The sequence below is a fragment of the Corvus brachyrhynchos genome, unplaced genomic scaffold (assembly GCF_000691975.1).
Source record: "Corvus brachyrhynchos isolate BGI_N302 unplaced genomic scaffold, ASM69197v1 scaffold4, whole genome shotgun sequence".
NCBI classification, from domain to species: Eukaryota; Metazoa; Chordata; class Aves; order Passeriformes; family Corvidae; genus Corvus; species Corvus brachyrhynchos.
This window is the reverse complement of record NW_008237878.1, coordinates 2085038-2102577: the sequence shown is the minus strand read 5'-3', so window position 1 is coordinate 2102577 and position 17540 is coordinate 2085038. Positions and strand designations below refer to the sequence as shown.

The 17540-nt window shown below is 43.7% G+C and overlaps 1 protein-coding gene across 1 annotated transcript in view; it reads left to right on the top strand.

The window, feature by feature from the left end:
- The first annotated feature begins 674 nt into the window (after positions 1-674).
- STAB1 (stabilin 1) overlaps positions 675-17540 on the top strand; it is a 53323-nt gene continuing 36457 nt past the window's right edge. Inside the window, exons 1-13 of the mRNA XM_017732292.1 lie at positions 675-693; positions 1761-1913; positions 7377-7513; positions 8967-9082; positions 10158-10243; positions 11280-11349; positions 12155-12250; positions 12679-12795; positions 13532-13728; positions 13926-14059; positions 15770-15897; positions 16109-16200; positions 17146-17268. Of these exons, the coding sequence (XP_017587781.1) occupies positions 1833-1913; positions 7377-7513; positions 8967-9082; positions 10158-10243; positions 11280-11349; positions 12155-12250; positions 12679-12795; positions 13532-13728; positions 13926-14059; positions 15770-15897; positions 16109-16200; positions 17146-17268 (1377 nt within the window). The 5' untranslated portion in view covers positions 675-693; positions 1761-1832. The remainder of the gene's footprint in view (positions 694-1760; positions 1914-7376; positions 7514-8966; positions 9083-10157; positions 10244-11279; positions 11350-12154; positions 12251-12678; positions 12796-13531; positions 13729-13925; positions 14060-15769; positions 15898-16108; positions 16201-17145; positions 17269-17540) is intronic.

The following is a 17540-nucleotide window of genomic DNA, read 5'->3' as shown; positions in this document are numbered from 1 at the left end:
CTTTGTGTGTCTTTTCTTGCCCTGTACCGTTTTCAATGCTGAGCCTTTTAGAAAACTGCCTGAAAGCCCATGAAAGAAGCCAATGCATCTTCAAGTGCTCCAGCATGAGATATTTTCACCTTAAAAGCTTATCAGCTGTGTGTGGTTGCTGGCAACTTAATCCCTATGTCATACAGCCATCTCTTGGAAAACCCATCAACAATCTTCAACATCCTTCTTGGCAGCATGGTGCAGAGGAGCAGCCTTATTCTTGTGTTTCCATGGCCAGCCCAGGGCCACGACTGCAGGCAAAGAAAGCACTGAACAGCTTCCCTTCTCTACGCGAGTGTGCCCACTGTCCGTTTGTGACTCTCCCATCCCACCAGAGCTGCCTTGAGCTACGATGCCTTTGCCTCATTTTGAAGATCTTTGGGGAACCAAGTGGTTTCCAGAGCAGTGTGCACCCTCTGACCTTGACAGAGTGGCACCCGTTGGGCAGTGACAGTCCCAGGGCTGCAGTTGTCCTGTGGCAGGATGAGTGAGCTGAGCTGTTGGGTTGAGCTGTGGGCTGGTGCTTCTCACGTGGGTTGCAGTGGATGGTTGTGTGCCTTATCTGCTTCCTGTTAGTGGGGGATATATAGCAGGGCTGGCTGTTCATCATGCTGGCTTTCCCTGTAGGATGAAGGCAGAAGTAAAGCACAGCTAACGGCACCAGTAAGTACAGCAGTTCCTATAAGCCTCATACGTTACAGCATGTGTGTCTTTGTGGGGGTGCAGGGGCAAAAAAAGTATTAATGCTCTCATTATTTATGTAAATACAAGAATAGTTCCCTGTCCTGGTTTCATTTAGGCACCTTCATGGACTATTAATGGCTTGAAAATAAGAAGGTCCCTCATTGTTTGGTGAGATTTGTTGCTAACAGAAGCAGTCCTTAGACTGCTCAGTATAGTAGGCTCTCTTGGCAGTGTAAGGAGACAAAGGCCATGGAAAATCTGTCAATAATCAATTCTTTGTAATGTTTAAAAGGAGAATATAAATTTCAGACTGTACCTCAGGTTAGTGTGTATTTTTTTTAATCCTGTTTAGGGACTTTCCTGTTCTGAGTGCTGTGGAAGTGCTCCTCGGATTCATCAAGCTGTCAGCAGAGTGTTTGGAAAATTATAAATTTTGCCATTGCTGCCATAGCATCTGCAAAATGTGATGCTTTTCTTGCTGAGAAAGTCAACTATTTTTAAAAAAATATCAAAGCCTGCCCAAAGTGCTTGATTGATTGATGCAATGTGCTCCATTCCAGCTCTGAAGCACAGCCTGTCACTCGCACTGCTTTGTTCCTGCATACTTTGGGGTAGGCAGTGGTCAGTTCTACCTTCACTTTGAGGTGTTACAGACATATTCACATCAGTGGCAAAAGGAAATTAACTTACCCTTCATGAATTTACGGTATTTAAGTTTGCCCATTGGATTTGCCTTCTTTTAAGCATACAGTTAACCTCTTTTCATTCCAATTAGTTGAAAACTAAGGATTTCCTTCCTTCTGTTTTGAACTGATATGTAAGAGGAAATCCGTAGATGTTCCTGTTTTGAGTAAACCTTTTACTAAGGAGTTCTGCCTGTGCTTTTAAAAAAAGAATGGAAAGAAAAAGGTTATGTTGATTCAGAAATAACACTAGAAGTAGCAGATCCATTTCTGAAGGCTTTGCAGCCAAAAAGCACAGTGCAAAAATGCTCTCTCCCTGTTTACTTTTAACCTCTGGTTTGTCTTGGATCTGATTCTTAGTAGGCGGTGTTATCTTACAGAAATTGCAGCCTCTCTCGCCACCCCTTTTGTGTAAAGGGTCCTGCCTGTAAAAGCATGAAAATGCATCCTCCTGGATTGCTGTTTTTCTTCTTAGCAGCATGCTTCACTCCCACAGCTGACTGCCAGAGTCAGAAGGTAAGTCTGTGAGTCTTTGTTTAAATGTTCATTGAACAGTTCTTCATGGTCGGACGGTAGCATGGTAGGAAATAGTCCTCTCCACTACTCGTTTTTTCATTTACATTTAGTTAGGTGCAGAATAACATCCGTAAAAACTGTAGGGCTGTAAGGTATCTTCTCTGTAGTCCAAACTGAGGAACTAAATATAAGGTTGAAGGGAGCTACCTGAGTTTTAAATCAGATTAAATTTGTGTCTGTGTTCAGCATTGAACTTGAAAGTAGCAGTATCAGAGGGAAATACTCAGCATCTTTGTCTTCTGCTAGTTTCAGTATGTGGGATGGGAACTTTGTATCCATCAGGACAGCTCCATAAGTTTCCCAGGAGAATTTTACTTTAAAAAAATCTTTACAATCTCATCAATTTGTTCCTTTGCAACAGTTTGTTTCAAGTATATTTCCCAAGAGCTCCTCAGTAAGGACTGTTGAATTCTTCCATTTTATTTCAATTTTGTTGATTTTCTTTTGATTCCTTCATCTCTGTTCTTGCATTTAGCAGCAGCATCTAGGAGAATGTGTGATGCCTTTGTAGATCTGTTCTCTAGACTCCATGGGGAGGCAGCCCAGTTCCTGTGGGCTGGAATTTACACTAATTCACATTATATTGTCTTCTGCCATCCCCCTCCTTGTGTCCTGCTGTTGGAGGAATGAACTGGCCTGCTAAGCCAGGAGTTGTGGGGGGCATTTGGAAATTCCCTGGGGAAGGGAAACTCCCTGTGGAGGGTTGTCTTGTCTTGAATGACACAGCAAGGCCTGTGGGGAATGAGCAGACCTGTGGGTCTTAAGGACTTGATTTAGAAAAAGCCAGAGGACTAGAAAGGTTTTTCAGTGTCAGACCTTTGGGTGCAAGCTTTTGTATAGACTCTTTCATGAAAGGACTATAAATGACTACTAGGAAGGCTTGTAGGATCATTAAGGTGACTTGAGCACAAACCTGAAGTGTCTCTAGGGGTCAATTTCATTTGTCTGGAGACATGGGTTCCAGGCAGATGGGTTCCAGATTGTGTTCAGAGATGTGGACTCGTGTCTTCAGCTGGTGTAAGTGGAAATGTAGGTCTCTCTACTTGGAGACAGTCTGTTGATCTCTGCAATCACTAAGGAGTCTGGCTTGCCAGGAAACCATTACATTATCAGGTAGTGAGTACCCACTTATGGAGAAGTTAAATGTTTTGAATCACCTCTGAAGCAGTTTATTTAATCTAAGAAAAACTCCCTTTTAGAGTTTTTTTCCTCAAAAAGTTCCCTCTTTATAGAGAAAGAGAAGAAACATTTGAAAGGTTTTAATGGGAGATAAGGAAAAATAAGGATCTAATGAAGCCTTCTCTGGTAGTTTAGAATACCCATTGGATTTGATTGGAATAGGAGTGCTTCCACAGGAGGCTTTTGTTGGCTCACATGGGCCATTGAGAGAGAAGAGAGATTTTGTGCTGTTTTTCAGTGATGTTATGTCAGGGCTCAGCTTTAATGGTTCAAACATGAGAGTGAATTTGTTAGTCTGACTTGGTTTTTTATACTTCTTGCTGTGGGCTGGGGAAGATGCAGCAGATGTGAGAACTATGAAAGTTTTTCTGCTGGGAGGAGGCCAATCCCAAGCTGTGCTGGAGGAGGAATGGAGGCAGGTGGGAAATGAGGAGAGTGGTCTCAGCATCCCCGTGTTTCCAGACCTCTGCAGCTGAGATGCTGGGAAACACCCAGGGCAATGGAAGATCTTATGTGATCTCTGAGCTTGATTGGTCATCCTCATGCTAAAAGGTGTCCCTTGAACAAGTGTGAAGGGTTTGTGTGTCCAGGAGCTGCTGGTCTGTTCAGCTCAAGTGTTACTGAGAACTTCCTGGGGAGGTACGTGGCTATAATGACTCAAGCATGTGTCTCCAGCTCTATTTTGTAAAGGACAAATGCGCTGGAAACTTGGTGATTCATTAGATAATGGCTATTTCCAGAACTGGCTCCCAGGATTGTTGGAGCTGAACACTGACGTCCAAATAAGTTTTTTTTCTTCTTTGAGATTTTTTGCCGTGCAGAAGGATTTGTGTTCTGGGTTGGGAGGAAAAGATAAAGGGTGAAAATGAGGGAATTAAACTAGCTCTTACGAAATACTTCCCAGCTTATTCTTTTGAGGTGGAGTACGAGAAACGAGCACTTGAGAAGTGAGGGACATCTGTTCAGAGAGGAGGGAAGGAAACACAGCAGCATCCAGAAGCTTCAATGTGTGTCAGCTGAGCGCAGAGAGCAGTAGCTGCTCTTGCACAAGCATTTGAGTGCAGGGAGAGAGCACAGCACAGCCTGGAAGACAGGGGCACCCTGGCTCTTAACTTCTTTTGGCTGCAGTTGGATGTCTTCTGTTTTAAAAGCTTCTTTTCATTTTGGAGATATTTGGGAGCATTAGTCCTCCTTTTCTGTTCCTTTGTACATAAACTGTGATCCAGTCCAGGCTCACATCATCACCTGATCAGAACAGTGACTGTCACCAGGCAGCCCTGCTGCATCACAGGGACGGACATTCCCTCTTGCTGCTTCCTTTCCAGTGGCTTCACACTTAGAAACAGCAAAGATGAGCCCAAGGGAGCAGTGCATCATTGTTTTCCATGAGGCTGTGTCCCAGGAGCCACTTCAGACTCAAACTTCTGTCTGTCTTTCATCCTCTCCAGAATTTGAGTATCTGGACTGTTGCATTTTTGTCCCTTGATTCCCTCTTCTGCTTTCCTAAGACACAAAACTCTCCAGAAAATGACTGCTTCATCAGTTCTGTCACTCAAATAAGAAGGGAAATATTTTTTTTTTAATACTTTTCCAGTCAGCTGTTTTCTTCCTCTTTCCTCCTGCCTGTTGCTGCTGACACAAGCATATTTCCTTATAAAAAGGGGAAGGTCTTACTGGAAAGCTGCCTAAAGCTTATGAAGTGTCCCAGTAGGGATGGGGGGATTCCACAATAACTGTCTTTTCTTAGAGGCCTGCAAGTAATTAAACATGCCAACAGGGAAGAATGGCAAACATCCACCTCTCCCACTCTTCATTTCCATTGAGAAATGGAGCCACGTTGATGAAGGAAGGAGAAGGGAAATAGGATAATGTACGAATAATGGTGTCTTCCTCCACCACCATGACAGAGAACACATCTAATGGCCCAACTGTGTCTGATGCCTGAAAGTGCAGATGAAGCAGAAGGTTGGAGAATTTAATTTAGTATTTGGTTCTCTACTGTTTATGTGGTCTTTTTGAAACAGGTAGAGTGGCTCAGATACCTGGTAAAGGTTTGTGGCATAATTCTAACTCATAGGAAGGAGTCTACATCTGTATTTCTTGCTCAGGTATCTTCCCATTCCTTTTTCCAAGGCATTGTCTCAGGGAAAGTTAATGCTGGGATTTGGTGGAACTAGAAAGAGAGGAGCTGTGCTGTTCTGTGACATCTGTGTTCCTGGCTTCAACTGGCTCCTTTCAAAAGCCCAGCTTTAATCTGGAGTCCTAATTTAGGCTCCAATCAAATGGTTGGAAGGACTTCTTCCCTACCCCATCAATGGCACTGCTGATCTTTAGAGGCAGAGGACTCTGGAGGCAGCACCTTGTTTATTCGTCCATATTGTTTGTCTTCTCTGTTTTGCTCCATGAAAAACAGGAAATCTCCTCTGACTGCTCTGTGTTGGTGGAAGCATAAGGAACAGCAAAGCTGATCTCTGTTCTGCTGGATAACATTAGTAAAGCTGGTGCTCACAGGAGAGGTGGATTTGGTGGATCTCAGACTGGGTTTGAGCTCTTTGTAATGCAGGGGAGTCCTTGACATAACAGGTTCTTTGGGTATTCTGCTGCCAGGGGAACTGGAGGTTGCTGTATGGTAGGAAAGCCTCAGAAGCACAACTAGAAGTTAATATCCATGGAAAGGGCAACCACAGCCACAGAAATAATTTCCTTCACCGGGTGGCATTCTTGCATGGATGGCTGCAGAAGGTGGATCCATAAACATGAGAAAAAGCTCAATGACTCCAGTCAGAGGGAACGAGTCAGGAAACATTCCAGGGACATGTCCCTGTGGACTTGGGGGTTATCTCTCAGGAGGTTTTCCTGACAGGGTCGGCTGGCTATCATCTGGGAGGGCTTTCCTGAGCTCTTGATAACTGATGGGAAGCTATGGGCTTCCTCCCATGCCTTGAGACAAATGTATGTATTTGGGCTTAAGTTCAGAGGAAGCAAAGCTGAGATTGCTGATGGGAATCCAAAACAAGGAGTTCTGGGGACAGGAGAACTGCTGCATTAACAGCATTGTTCAGGATTGGCTTAAAAATTCCAGATCAAGGCCTCCTCCCAAAATTTGATCTAATATTTTTATTTTTAGAAAATACAGTGCCTGTAGAGGCACAGTTGAGATGAGCTCTGTGAGTTTTTTCCAGTCAATGACCTTTTGGGGCATACACAGCTCATGCCTCTCAGCTTTTCTCTGTCATCAGCAGGGGCAACTACTGTCTTTTTTAAAAATTACCAGTGAGATTTCCATGCAGCTGCTTGTTTCCAGAAGCTTAGAAATTCAAGGAAATCTTTTAGAGCAAAGTCACGAGTTTTAATGATAGATTGGCATGTGATGATCCTTCACTCTGGGGCTGTGCTTTGACATCTGCTCTGGCTGTGTTTCATTTGGAGAAGCGAGGTGGTGCAGGAAAGCCCTGTGAGGAAAACCAAACCCCTAAAGTTATTCTGGTTGAGTGGAAGGACTTAGCTGATTTAATCACCAGCCATGTGATATATCCAAGTGTCCTACCTGATCTTCACGCCAATGTTTATGGAGTCCTTCTCACCTGGGGTCAAAGCATCAAGGTGTTCAGAGAGGTGCAGAGCACCTTTCCTTTTCATTCACCACCCTGCACCTCCTCAAAAACAATTGCCATGAGAAATATTTCTGTGAGCAGCTCCTGGCTCTGGGAAATAGACTGAACTAACACAGTCAGCTCTGCAGACCCGTGGAACAGCAATGAAACACCCAGTGAACTGGATTTTATGAGTGGCATGGAAAAGATAAATGCTGTGTTGCCTTTTAATTCAGTGTCTTCTGGCAAGGGTTGTGAATTTAGGGCTTGTCCTCACACATCACTACCACGTGTTTGTAAAATGTCAGCTGAAATTAGCAGTGCAGAGTTGTGATTATTTTAGAAATGGTTAGAATGTTTGCTGTGGGTTGCAGAGGAAGGATAAGATAGCTGTGGCCTGCCCTGTTGCTTCTAGCTGAGATCCAGGTGGATCCAAGCATGCAGCACCACGGCAGGGGGGTTTAGCCCATGGGAGTGTGTGGTACCTCCCAGCAGCTGCACTGGCCACTGCCCTCCCCAGTGCTATCTAACAAATGGTGCAACTTGATAAAGGTATTACAAGTTGGCAAGATAAGTGCCTAGGATAACAATTTAATCTGGGGCTATTTCCATTCTGTTTTTTCTTTTTAAGTTAAAATCCATGCGATGCAATGTCAAGACGATGTTCACCTTGAATACAGCGTGTACTTCTTGTGCTGCAGTGCCTAAAATGTTGTGTCCAAGAGGCTGGTTAAAGACCACCCAAAGATTAGGAGTAAGGGACTGCAGGTAAGGCCTATTTCCTAACTGTGTTAAGTTTTTGGCACAGCCCTGCTAGGCAGGGAGTAGTGTGTGTCTTCAGGAGAACACACACGTGGTTTTGAGCTGTAAAGGTCCAAGGAGTTTTGTTTTCAGATGGGTTTATGGCCCCTCTTATTGTTGCTTTTGTCTCCTTGCAAATCGCACAGACTTTCTGCTGGGCAGGTTCTATATACACAGAACAAATTAAATGACAATAACCTCTTAACTTGCCCTAAACAACCTGAGTTTGCTAATCCTGCTGTAGCAATTTAACAGAGGTCTGTCTAGCATAGAAACCTGTTTCAGGCACAGAATTCCTTAGTGGCTTATTAGGAAAATAATATAATGATAGTTCCCCTTGTATATCCTCCCAGCTTCCAGCAATAATCCTCTGAACTTTTTACCTTCCTAGTTCACTTTATGACAATTGCTTGTTCGTGTGTTCCTTGCTCATACTCTGTTGAGTTTGGCTGGTAGGAAAAGAATGAAAGAAAACTGAATTTACTAGAAGGCTTTTGTAAAATGAAACACTATAGATTATTGTTTGTGTATGTATTCAGCAGTGAATGTTAACTGTTAATATATAGCTCCATTGTCTGCTCTTTCTGTGATTCCCTCAAAATACTTTAAAAATAGCAGTGGCAGTTTTGCAGTTTATAGCAGTTTTTGCACACACAGGAGTCAGATGGAAGCCAAAGCAGCAATGCTATTGAGACAGTTTCCAAGTTCCTTTTGGGAAGGATGTGGGGCCAAAAATAAAATGAAGTGTAAGAATAATGTGAATCTATGCAGCTTTTCTGAGTGTTATCTACTCTTTGGTGGTTGTTGGACAGACCCAAGAATAGTTTTGTACTGTGTACGTGCAGAACAAGAGGTACTGCCACCAAGGACTCACCCTGTGGGTAGAGGGAAGGGATGATGGATTGAAAAGAAGATGCTTCTGTTGGGGGATTTAAGGCATTTGTCCAAGATTTAACAGAGAATCTGTGAATAATACAGCTATTAAATCCAAATTTACTGCATCTCGATCTGGAGTCTTTAGCAAAAGACAGAAAGGGACAAGTCCTGAAAGGAGATTTTGTTCTTTCAAGCTTATTTTGGATGTGAAGTCGAATGCTGAGTCACCCTGGAAATCCTAAATTTGTTTCTGTGCTGTTTAACCCTCCAGCACCGAAGGTTTCCATCCTGATGCAAGATGCCTTCTCATGCCCAGTCCCTGACAGATTTCTTGTAACCAATCTTTGAGGTTCAAATCAATGGGCCTCTTTAGAGAGGACATACCAGGAGCAAAACCTCTCGTGTTTGTGTGCATGGAACAGGGGATGAGGGCCCTTCCTTCCCTTCAGAGCTCAGGGTGCTGCAGTGTGATCGCCTAGAAACCCTCCAGCAGGCCTGTGCTGGGCTTGTGGAGTAATCATAATCTTGGTTTGTTTTTTTTAAGATACTCTGTCAAGTTAGGAGAAAATACCCTTTCCCTGACAGGGTGCCATCACATGTGTAAGAAGGAAATTGAGGAGAGAAAGTGCTGTCCAGGATTCTGGGGTACGGAGTGCTATGGTAAGTTTTGGGGTTTTTTACTGCAACCTCTAGCTGCTGAACAGGTCAAAACAGTTTTAATAGGAGGCATTAAATATATATATAGAGAGGTGATTAATTTTCATTATTCCTTGAACACGCACAAGGTCTCTGTTATCTGTCTGGGAGCATATCTGTCTGTTCAGCACATAATCTCTTTGCTCCGGATGAGTTGAATCCCATTTAACACATAACATAACCTCCTGTGGGGGAACTTCCTTTTGTCTCTTCTATAAAAATAAACTTTTGGAAAGGGATGTTTTTGTTCCTCTTTACGAAAGTTTCCAAAGGAAGAGGAAGATCTTTCTGATATCCCTCTAGTCTGCAGCGCGTGTGCCACGTGTGCTGCTCTATAGTCTGGAGTTCAGTCAGCCACAGAAAATACTTAGCAATTCCAACCCAAGGTGAAAATAACCATCCCAAAACTCCCACTCAGATTTATGCCAAGTAATGAGAATTTGTTTTGTCTTATCTCAAAAATCCAAAAGCAAGGCCTACTAAGCTGAACATTTCTCACACGTTTGACTGATGGAATATGGAAAGACCCCCTCCAGTTCTGCAGAAAATGGGAGACTGAGTGCTTGAGCCTGTTCTCACACTGGCTTTGAATAAGCAACTTGTTTCATCAGAGGAATCACGTGCCTAAAATGATCAGAAATAGTCCCCAGAATGTGGGGGTACCTCACTCTAAAGATGTGCGGACCATGTTTTTCTGGGCATGCTTCCAGCTCTTCATGAGGTCTGGGAGAGCTGAAAATGCTCAGTGTCTTTGCAAAGCAGGCTCCTGTCTGTCCCGAGTTCCAGAACTGCCCTCACCTCTCAGTGCTGCTGGCATCAGTGGCCCAACCTCAAAAAATGTTTCAGTGCCTTTGTTGAAATTCAGTCTTGTTGGGACTTTTCCTTAGACCTTGCACCTCTGGGCCAGTGTTAGGCGTGCTGGATCATTTGCTGGTGAACAGGCCTTTGTTTTTTGCAGCTGGAATACCCAGGAGAGAAGGAGATGGAAAGGTGCTGATTGTTCAATCTAATCTCATCTGTCCTGTCTCTTACCTGCTAGAGTGTCCAGGTGGCTCTGAAAATCCCTGCAGTGGTCATGGGACATGCTTGGATGGTATACAGCAAAATGGGACCTGCATCTGCAAGGTCAGTGCACAATTTACTCCGAGGGTGATGTGCTTTGCCAGAGGGAGTTGTTTGTGTGGTGTCTGTGCAGGTGCTCTGGGTGAAGGCTGCCCTTCTGCCTGGAAGGCCATTTGCAGCTCCTTCCATTCCAGCATCAGTGTCTGTGGTTTTCCTGCAGCATTGGTGTGGTCTGCAATAGCACTAAAACGCTATTGGTGATGGTGTGGAGTTGGGAAGAATCTCGAGGGTGAAATTAAGAAAGAATTGCATGAATTTAACCCCTGACCAGTTGAAATAATTAGTGTCACTCTGTGGCTGCAAGAAGCCCTGAGACACTTGGCTATTAATGAGCTGTACCAAGGTAGGCAGAGACTCCCTCTCTCAGGAAAAGCAGGAGAGACCAGAAAGAGAATTTAGGGCAGATATTTTTTTCTTTTTTCTTTACTGCCCAGACTTAGTACAACCAAAGCATAAACAATTCCTCCGCATTTAAATTGGATAGAGCAGTGTTTCTGAAATGTATAGGGTAATGAATCAGTGTCAGACTTGAACTTTCCCTGATGAACTGTGTATTTTTACAGCATCCTCAATTAACAGCTCAAATCCTACCTCTTGGACTCATCTTTGAGAAAAGTTGATTTTGGACTTAAGTCAAAGACACCTTATATCAACTAAAATATATGCTGAAGGTCCCTGAGCCCTGTAAAATCAATGTAAAAAATCCCACTGGTATTAGTGAATTCCAGATTCCTTTTTCAGAGAGATATCAGGAGCCAGCTGGAACATTCCTGTCTGTCTCTAATTAGAACATTATTTCCTCAGTGCCCACCAGAGTTTCCTGGCATTGGTATGCCCTCTGTGTATCAGCTTACACTGGGATCTCCTTTCCCATGGGGCTGGTTAGGACTGGAGCACTGAGCAGATCAGTTTTCTTCACTGTGTTGCTTCAGGTATCACAGAAAATCAAAAATGAGGAGAGAGTTTGAACTATAACCATGTGTGAAACAACAGAGTGATACAGAAAAATAATATCTGGCACATTTTGGGGCCCTTCTAGGAGCAGTACAGTGGGTATGGCTGCCAGAATTGCCGAGATGAAAATCGCTTTGGCTCAGACTGTCAGTCAGGTAAGAACAAGTCTTTGAAGTGAACCCTTCACAAAAATAACTGAAAACAAGGAAGGAGGAGGGGGAGGTTGAGTGAGGAAGGTGCTGGAGAGAGGGAAAGTGACAGAGAGCTGGCAGTGTTCAGTAGCAGATGTCTGGGCATTTTGTCTTTGTGCCCTTCTGCACTGTCCCATTAAACAAATTATTGTCAGGCTTTCACTCAAACAGTCCATTTTTCCTATTGTAAATATCTCTCTCTCCCCCCTTATCAGGGCTATCCCACTTTCCTCTCTCTTTTTAGCCAGGCTGTTACCTACATCCCTGAAACAACCCACACTCGCTTCCCAACTGTTTTTCAGACTTCTGTAACAGCTCCACTTGTCTCCCAACTTCTTTCTTGCTGCCCTCTTCTAAAAAATGATTACACACTGTTCTGCCTCGCAGGTATGACATTTTGGGAAGTGATTTATGGGCAGTGCAGCCTGTCTGTCACAGGAGCCCTTTTTGTCTAGCTCCTGCTTCCTTGTGTCCCCACAGGTGAGATAGGTGTGATCTTGGGTTGTGCTCATATATTAAAACATGTGCCTGAAAAGCTGGTCTAGATCTTGCGTTCAGGGCTGCTCTTACCTTGTCTTCTTGAGCCCAGGACATGCAATTTACCTTCTCAAAGCTCTGACTGGCATGGCCAACTTTTAAAAGGAGCTAGTGGATTATTAGTGGGAAATCAGGATGCCAAGTCCCAGGGCAGCTGGCCAATGTGTTCCTGGAGCCCCTTGCACTGCCAGGCAGCAGAAGGGCTGAAGGTTTGTCTGGACTTCCCTTGCAGAGTGTGACTGTGTGCACGGGGAATGCAACAGCGGCGTCGCTGGGAATGGGAGCTGCACGTGCTATGGAGGCTACACGGGCCCCCGGTGTGACCAAGGTAAACACACTGCTAGCTGCAGAGGGGCTGGGAGAGCAACCTATGATATGGGCTTGGGTGCATGTGTCCCTAAAGGGGCAGGGGGACACTGGATATGTTGGGAATATAGAGGAAAGATGATTGGAGCATTGGAGATCGAGACAGAGGGAAGAGCAGGGGTCAAGATGTACCATTTCTGTATGCCTCTGTTCTTTCTCTGGAAACCAGCTAGATCCTTTCATTCAGCCTTGGGGGACCTGACTACCTAGGCTGCCAGGAGCTTAGAGCTGCTTGCACTGCTCATATCCTCTGGCTTTTGTGCCAGCTTGGGGTCCTTGGCAGAGGAAACCACATTTGCCTTTATTTCCAGGTATTCTGTAAGGTGAATTATATCTTCTGCCAGTGCCCCACATGCTCAAAGGGAAACTCTTTTTGCTGTGTGATTGCAGAGCTCCCCCTTTGCAAAGGTGTGACGTGTGATGCCAACAGCAAGTGTGTGGTGAGGGATGGGACAGCCGTGTGTGACTGCAAGCTGGGCTACAGAAAACAGGGCAGCACTTGCCAAGGTGAGAAACTTCTCCATGACCCTAAATGGTCCTGTTGGGAAAAAATCCTATTGCACTGGTACCTGCAGAGGATTTTGATTACTGTTAACACTCTGTTCACTGCAGAGGCTTAAGAACCTATTTTTTCATGAATCCCCTTAAGATTAAGGGCTAAGCTTTTGGCTCTCCTCTCAGTTGGTCATGAAAGCAAGAAGTGAATTAGAGTTGCAGGCTCCATCCAGCACTTGCTTGTAAGTATGTACTAAATAATGACAGCAGGATATTGGTGAGTCTGAACCAGTTTAAATAATGTGTGGAATTAGAGGACTTCTTCACTGATTTCAAATTTAAATTTGTGAATTGGTTTCCTTAAAAGGAAGTTGATAAGATGCACATGATCAGCTAGCTATGGATAGCTGCTTTCACTGGCTCTTTACAGTTTTTCTGACCAAACTGCAGTTTCATGTATCCTCAGACACAATACAAATTCAGAATCAGTCCAAGCATCCTCTGTCACTCACACTTTTGTTTCTGAAGTAACATGGAAAATGTGTCATCCAAATGGCTCAGAATAAAAACCCCCAAATGTCTGCTCCCTGGAATTATTTCATTTTCCTGTGAAATTTTCGAAGTTTAATAGTACAAATTCCGTATGCTCCATTCTTTCCATGCCTTTTGCAGCCTTCTGTGCTGCACTTGAGTGCTGTTTTGAAAACAGAAGTTTGGTTCTGCTCACATCTAATCTCTTTAATTGCAGCTCAGGATCCTTGTACTCCTTCTCCATGTTCCCCCTTTGCTGCATGTAAAGCTCTTGGATCACGAGTGTATCAATGTACCTGCAAAGAAGGATTTCAAGGAGATGGAAAGATTTGCCAGCCCATCAACCCTTGTGTTGACAGCAATGGAGGCTGTCCAGAAAACTCTACAATTTGTGTTTACAGGCGTCCAGGAGAGGTAAGGGCAATAACAGCCAAGGTCTGAAAAATGGCCAGGGGAGAAGTTGTTCAAATGAACTGATGAATGTGTGGGTCAAATCTGCTCTCATCACCTCAGATTTTGCAAAGGAAAACCAGACAGCTCTTTTGTAGGATAACTAACAGGGTAAAAGATGGTACATGCAGCTCTATGATCACTGTGTTGCCTTCCCTTAGGCAACTTGTGTTTGCAAGCCTGGGATGAGTAGGAGAACTCCTTCATCCGAGTGTTTGGCACTTCCCAGCGATTGCCGGCAGTACCTTTGCGACGTGACTGCCACGTGTGAAATTAACTCTCAGGGGACTCCTAGGTAAGCCAGTTTGAAAATTGCAAATAAAGAAGCTTACTCTGCAGCTAGAATGGAAACTGGGTTTGGATGAGCTGAATTTTTAAGAAACTGCTGGTGATCTGAGGAGTATGGGCCAGAGTCACCCTTTGAGAAGAACCTGTTAGTAACAAACCCGTTGAAAGTAGAGTTTTACATCAGTAATTGTAAACTACTTTTTTTTAGAATTACTAAATTGCGTGTGGGTCACAAAATACTTTAAATCTGGGGTGGCAGAGTCTTCTGTAATATGAACTGGAGATGTAGCTCCCCAAGGTACAAGTGGTGATAGAAAGTTATTATCAGTTAATAATCAATCATTAAAAGGGAGGTGTATGACTTGTTTGCTCACATTTGCATACATTTGCTTCTGAGGGATAAGACTTTGTCTCTTCTCCCAGCCAGGCCTGTAAGCAATAAATAAATTAGAGTTGCAGAGTGACAGGGAAGGGAGAAGTTGAGTGAAGAAACACCAGACCTCACATAGTCCTTTGAAGCAAAACACCTACAAGTTGGTACCGCTTAGATGGGAAATATGGCCGGTTATAGGATCATTTTTGCATAATGGCCTCTCAAACACCAGAGAAAGCTTCACCAAGAATTGTATGTGTTTTCAAGAAAAGGTAGAGCTTCTCTGAGACACTGAAGAGGGATTTTTTTTGAGCAATCCCATCTCCTTGATTTTTCCTTCTCCAATGCTGCTAAAACTATTAGCACCCACTTGCTCATTGTGTGCTCCAGGCCAGGACTGAAACACACAGTGGCCTCCCTTTCTGAAGATCTGTTAGCACAGTGCAGGACACAGTGTTCAGCGCCGTCCCTGCCTTACATATCTGTTCCCCAGCAGCTGGCACCAAGCCCTCTGAGGCTGGAGTGATGTCAAATTCTTCCCGTTGTCACATGTCTTTGCATGGCTGAAACAGAAAGAGCAGAGCTGATACTTGGACAAAGCCCAAACGGGAAAAAACATCTTTGGTAGTCTCCGAGTGATGACTACAAATCCGTGTGAACCAGGACGGAGATTTTCACATGTAGATAAACTTTTCTGGAAAAGTCATTAACTTCTCTGGGCCCCTTAGTGAGTCCCAGATGAACTGTAGCTACCTGATGTGCTTGGGCTGGCTTCTCACTGAAGCCAAGGGGTCACATAGGAGCTGTTTGATAGATTGTCACTTAGCCTGTGGGTTTAGTGCCTTACCTCAGATTTTCAGATGCTGTAATGACTACAACTGACTGAATATCTAGTTAGAAAGGTCTGAATAATTATATTGTGGCAATCTGTATCCTGAACTCTAGAGCAGACAATCCTTATGTTGTTTGTATCTGAGAAAGCGTCTCCATTCTCTTTGGGTAGATACAAATTGGTTTGCCTGGCAGAAATGTGCATCTTTTTTCCTGTCACTCAGTTTAGGCAGAAGTTACTCGGCCTTTACCTGCATCCCTGGAGGTGGTCAAGAACAGGTTGGATGGGGCTCTGAGCAAACTGGTCTAGTGGAAGGTGTCCCTGCCCATGGCAGGGGGAGTTTGGGTTAGAGTTAGTGTCCCTTCCAATCCAAACCATTCTATGATTCTAAGCTCTTAGAGCTGGCATTGCTCTTCCAAGTGTAGATACTGACATGTTGTTCTACTCGCATTTGTTGAATATCTTGCAAACTGGTTTATAATGGTTTGTTATGTTTCATCCTTGTCTCATAGCTGTGTGTGTAAAGAAGGGGAGATTGGAGATGGGAGAAGTTGCTATAAAGATCTCTTGGGTGAGATAAATCAGCATAATTTGCGAGGAAGATTTACTAGGAAACTAAACGTCGCCAAGAAAATGTTTGGTAAATGCTTTTTTATTTTGCTTGGGGGATGGAGCAAACTGGGGACAGGGTAGCAGTGCCAAACTCCCTCTGCTTCCTTGTAAACAAGTAATTGTTGCTTGCACCAGGCTGATAATGTGTAGATTGAATAGTGCAGCTAACAAGAGGAATAATTACTGCTGTGGTTAAACCATTGCTGTGTAACTGCTTCACACTGCTCCTCTTTTTACAGCTTCTGGGTGCTCAATGTTGCTGACTAAATATGGGCCCTTCACAGTCTTTGTACCATCCCTTCTTCCCATTCTTGATAGAATGGAATTCAACGTAAGTTTTCTTGGTTTTAGCAAATTTTTGTCTTAAGGTTCTTTCCTGCTTGAGCTCTGCAGCCTTTATAAGCTGATTGACACAAGAGGTGAACTTTGGCAGGCACTATTTATAGAAATCATCTCTTGGGAATACTTTTCATTGTCTGGTTAAGTGGCAGTCTTTTAGAGGATGTTACATCCCTCACATTATTTTGAAGACCTCTATTTCTTTCTTCAATACTTCAATTGTTTTTTGTTTGTTTTTAATGTCAGGAAGCGTAAGACTTTCTGGCCATTCTTCTTTCAAAGCTCAAACCTCTCATGTATGACTATTCTTAAAACTTTAAATGGCTTTTTATTACCTGAGGGTGTGATATTCAAAAGGGGCCAAGTATTACGCCAAAGTATTGGAATTTTGACCAGTGGTAAAAAATAGTAACTTCTGGATCCATAGAAAATATATCAGGAGAGGCCCCCAAATTACCTAGTCGGCCTGTTCCCCCAAGGATGAGTTCCACCGAAATCAGTATTGACAGAGGATTGTTCTAAAAAACATGAATGGTGGTAAACCTAGAGAAGAAAGGAAGAAACTAAGTGTAATTTCAGCAGATTAAACCACCTACATGGTCCAGCATAGGCAAAGATTGTGTTTGGGGAGCTTCAGCATATTTTATAATCTGGACCGTGCAAGGATGATTTTTAAATTGTCCAAGTCCAATGGATTTCTGTCCAGGGGATTCCTCTAAAGTCACCTGCAGGTTAATCAGTCTCCCTCTTTGAATGTGTACACAAACATAAGGAAGAGTCTTGCCAGAGTGCTCCTTCAGTGAATCAAAATGAAGAGGAGAGCTCTTGTATGTTAAGAATTCCTCTGTGTGTGTTAGCTGGGAGAAAGTGTTCTGTAAATTAACTTTTCTAAAGAATGTGTCATTTATCTTTTTTATGTGGGCTTTCCTCCCCAAAGGACACCACTGCTGAGCAGCTGTGCAGAATGCACGTTGTTCCTGGTCTGCATTTGATAGAAGACATGATAAAAGCCAAGACTATGTGGACCTTGTCAGGACATCAGCTGACATTCACTAGCCAGGTAGGAGTCCCCTGAAGGCCTGGGTCACTGTTTTCACATAGGACAGACTGGAGCCTGAGCACGGTTTCCTTGATTGGCTTTCTTCACCAGAAAACCTTTTTTCTATGATCAAAACAGCAAGTTTCTTTGTGCAGTCTAAAGCAAGGTGGTTTAAGACCAGACACCCCAAGCAACCACACCTCCTGTCTCACAGACAACCAAGAATATGACATGTGAATGGTGTTTCTATGCTCTCTATATGCCCTGTGTTCTGGAGAAGAGACCTTTTCCCT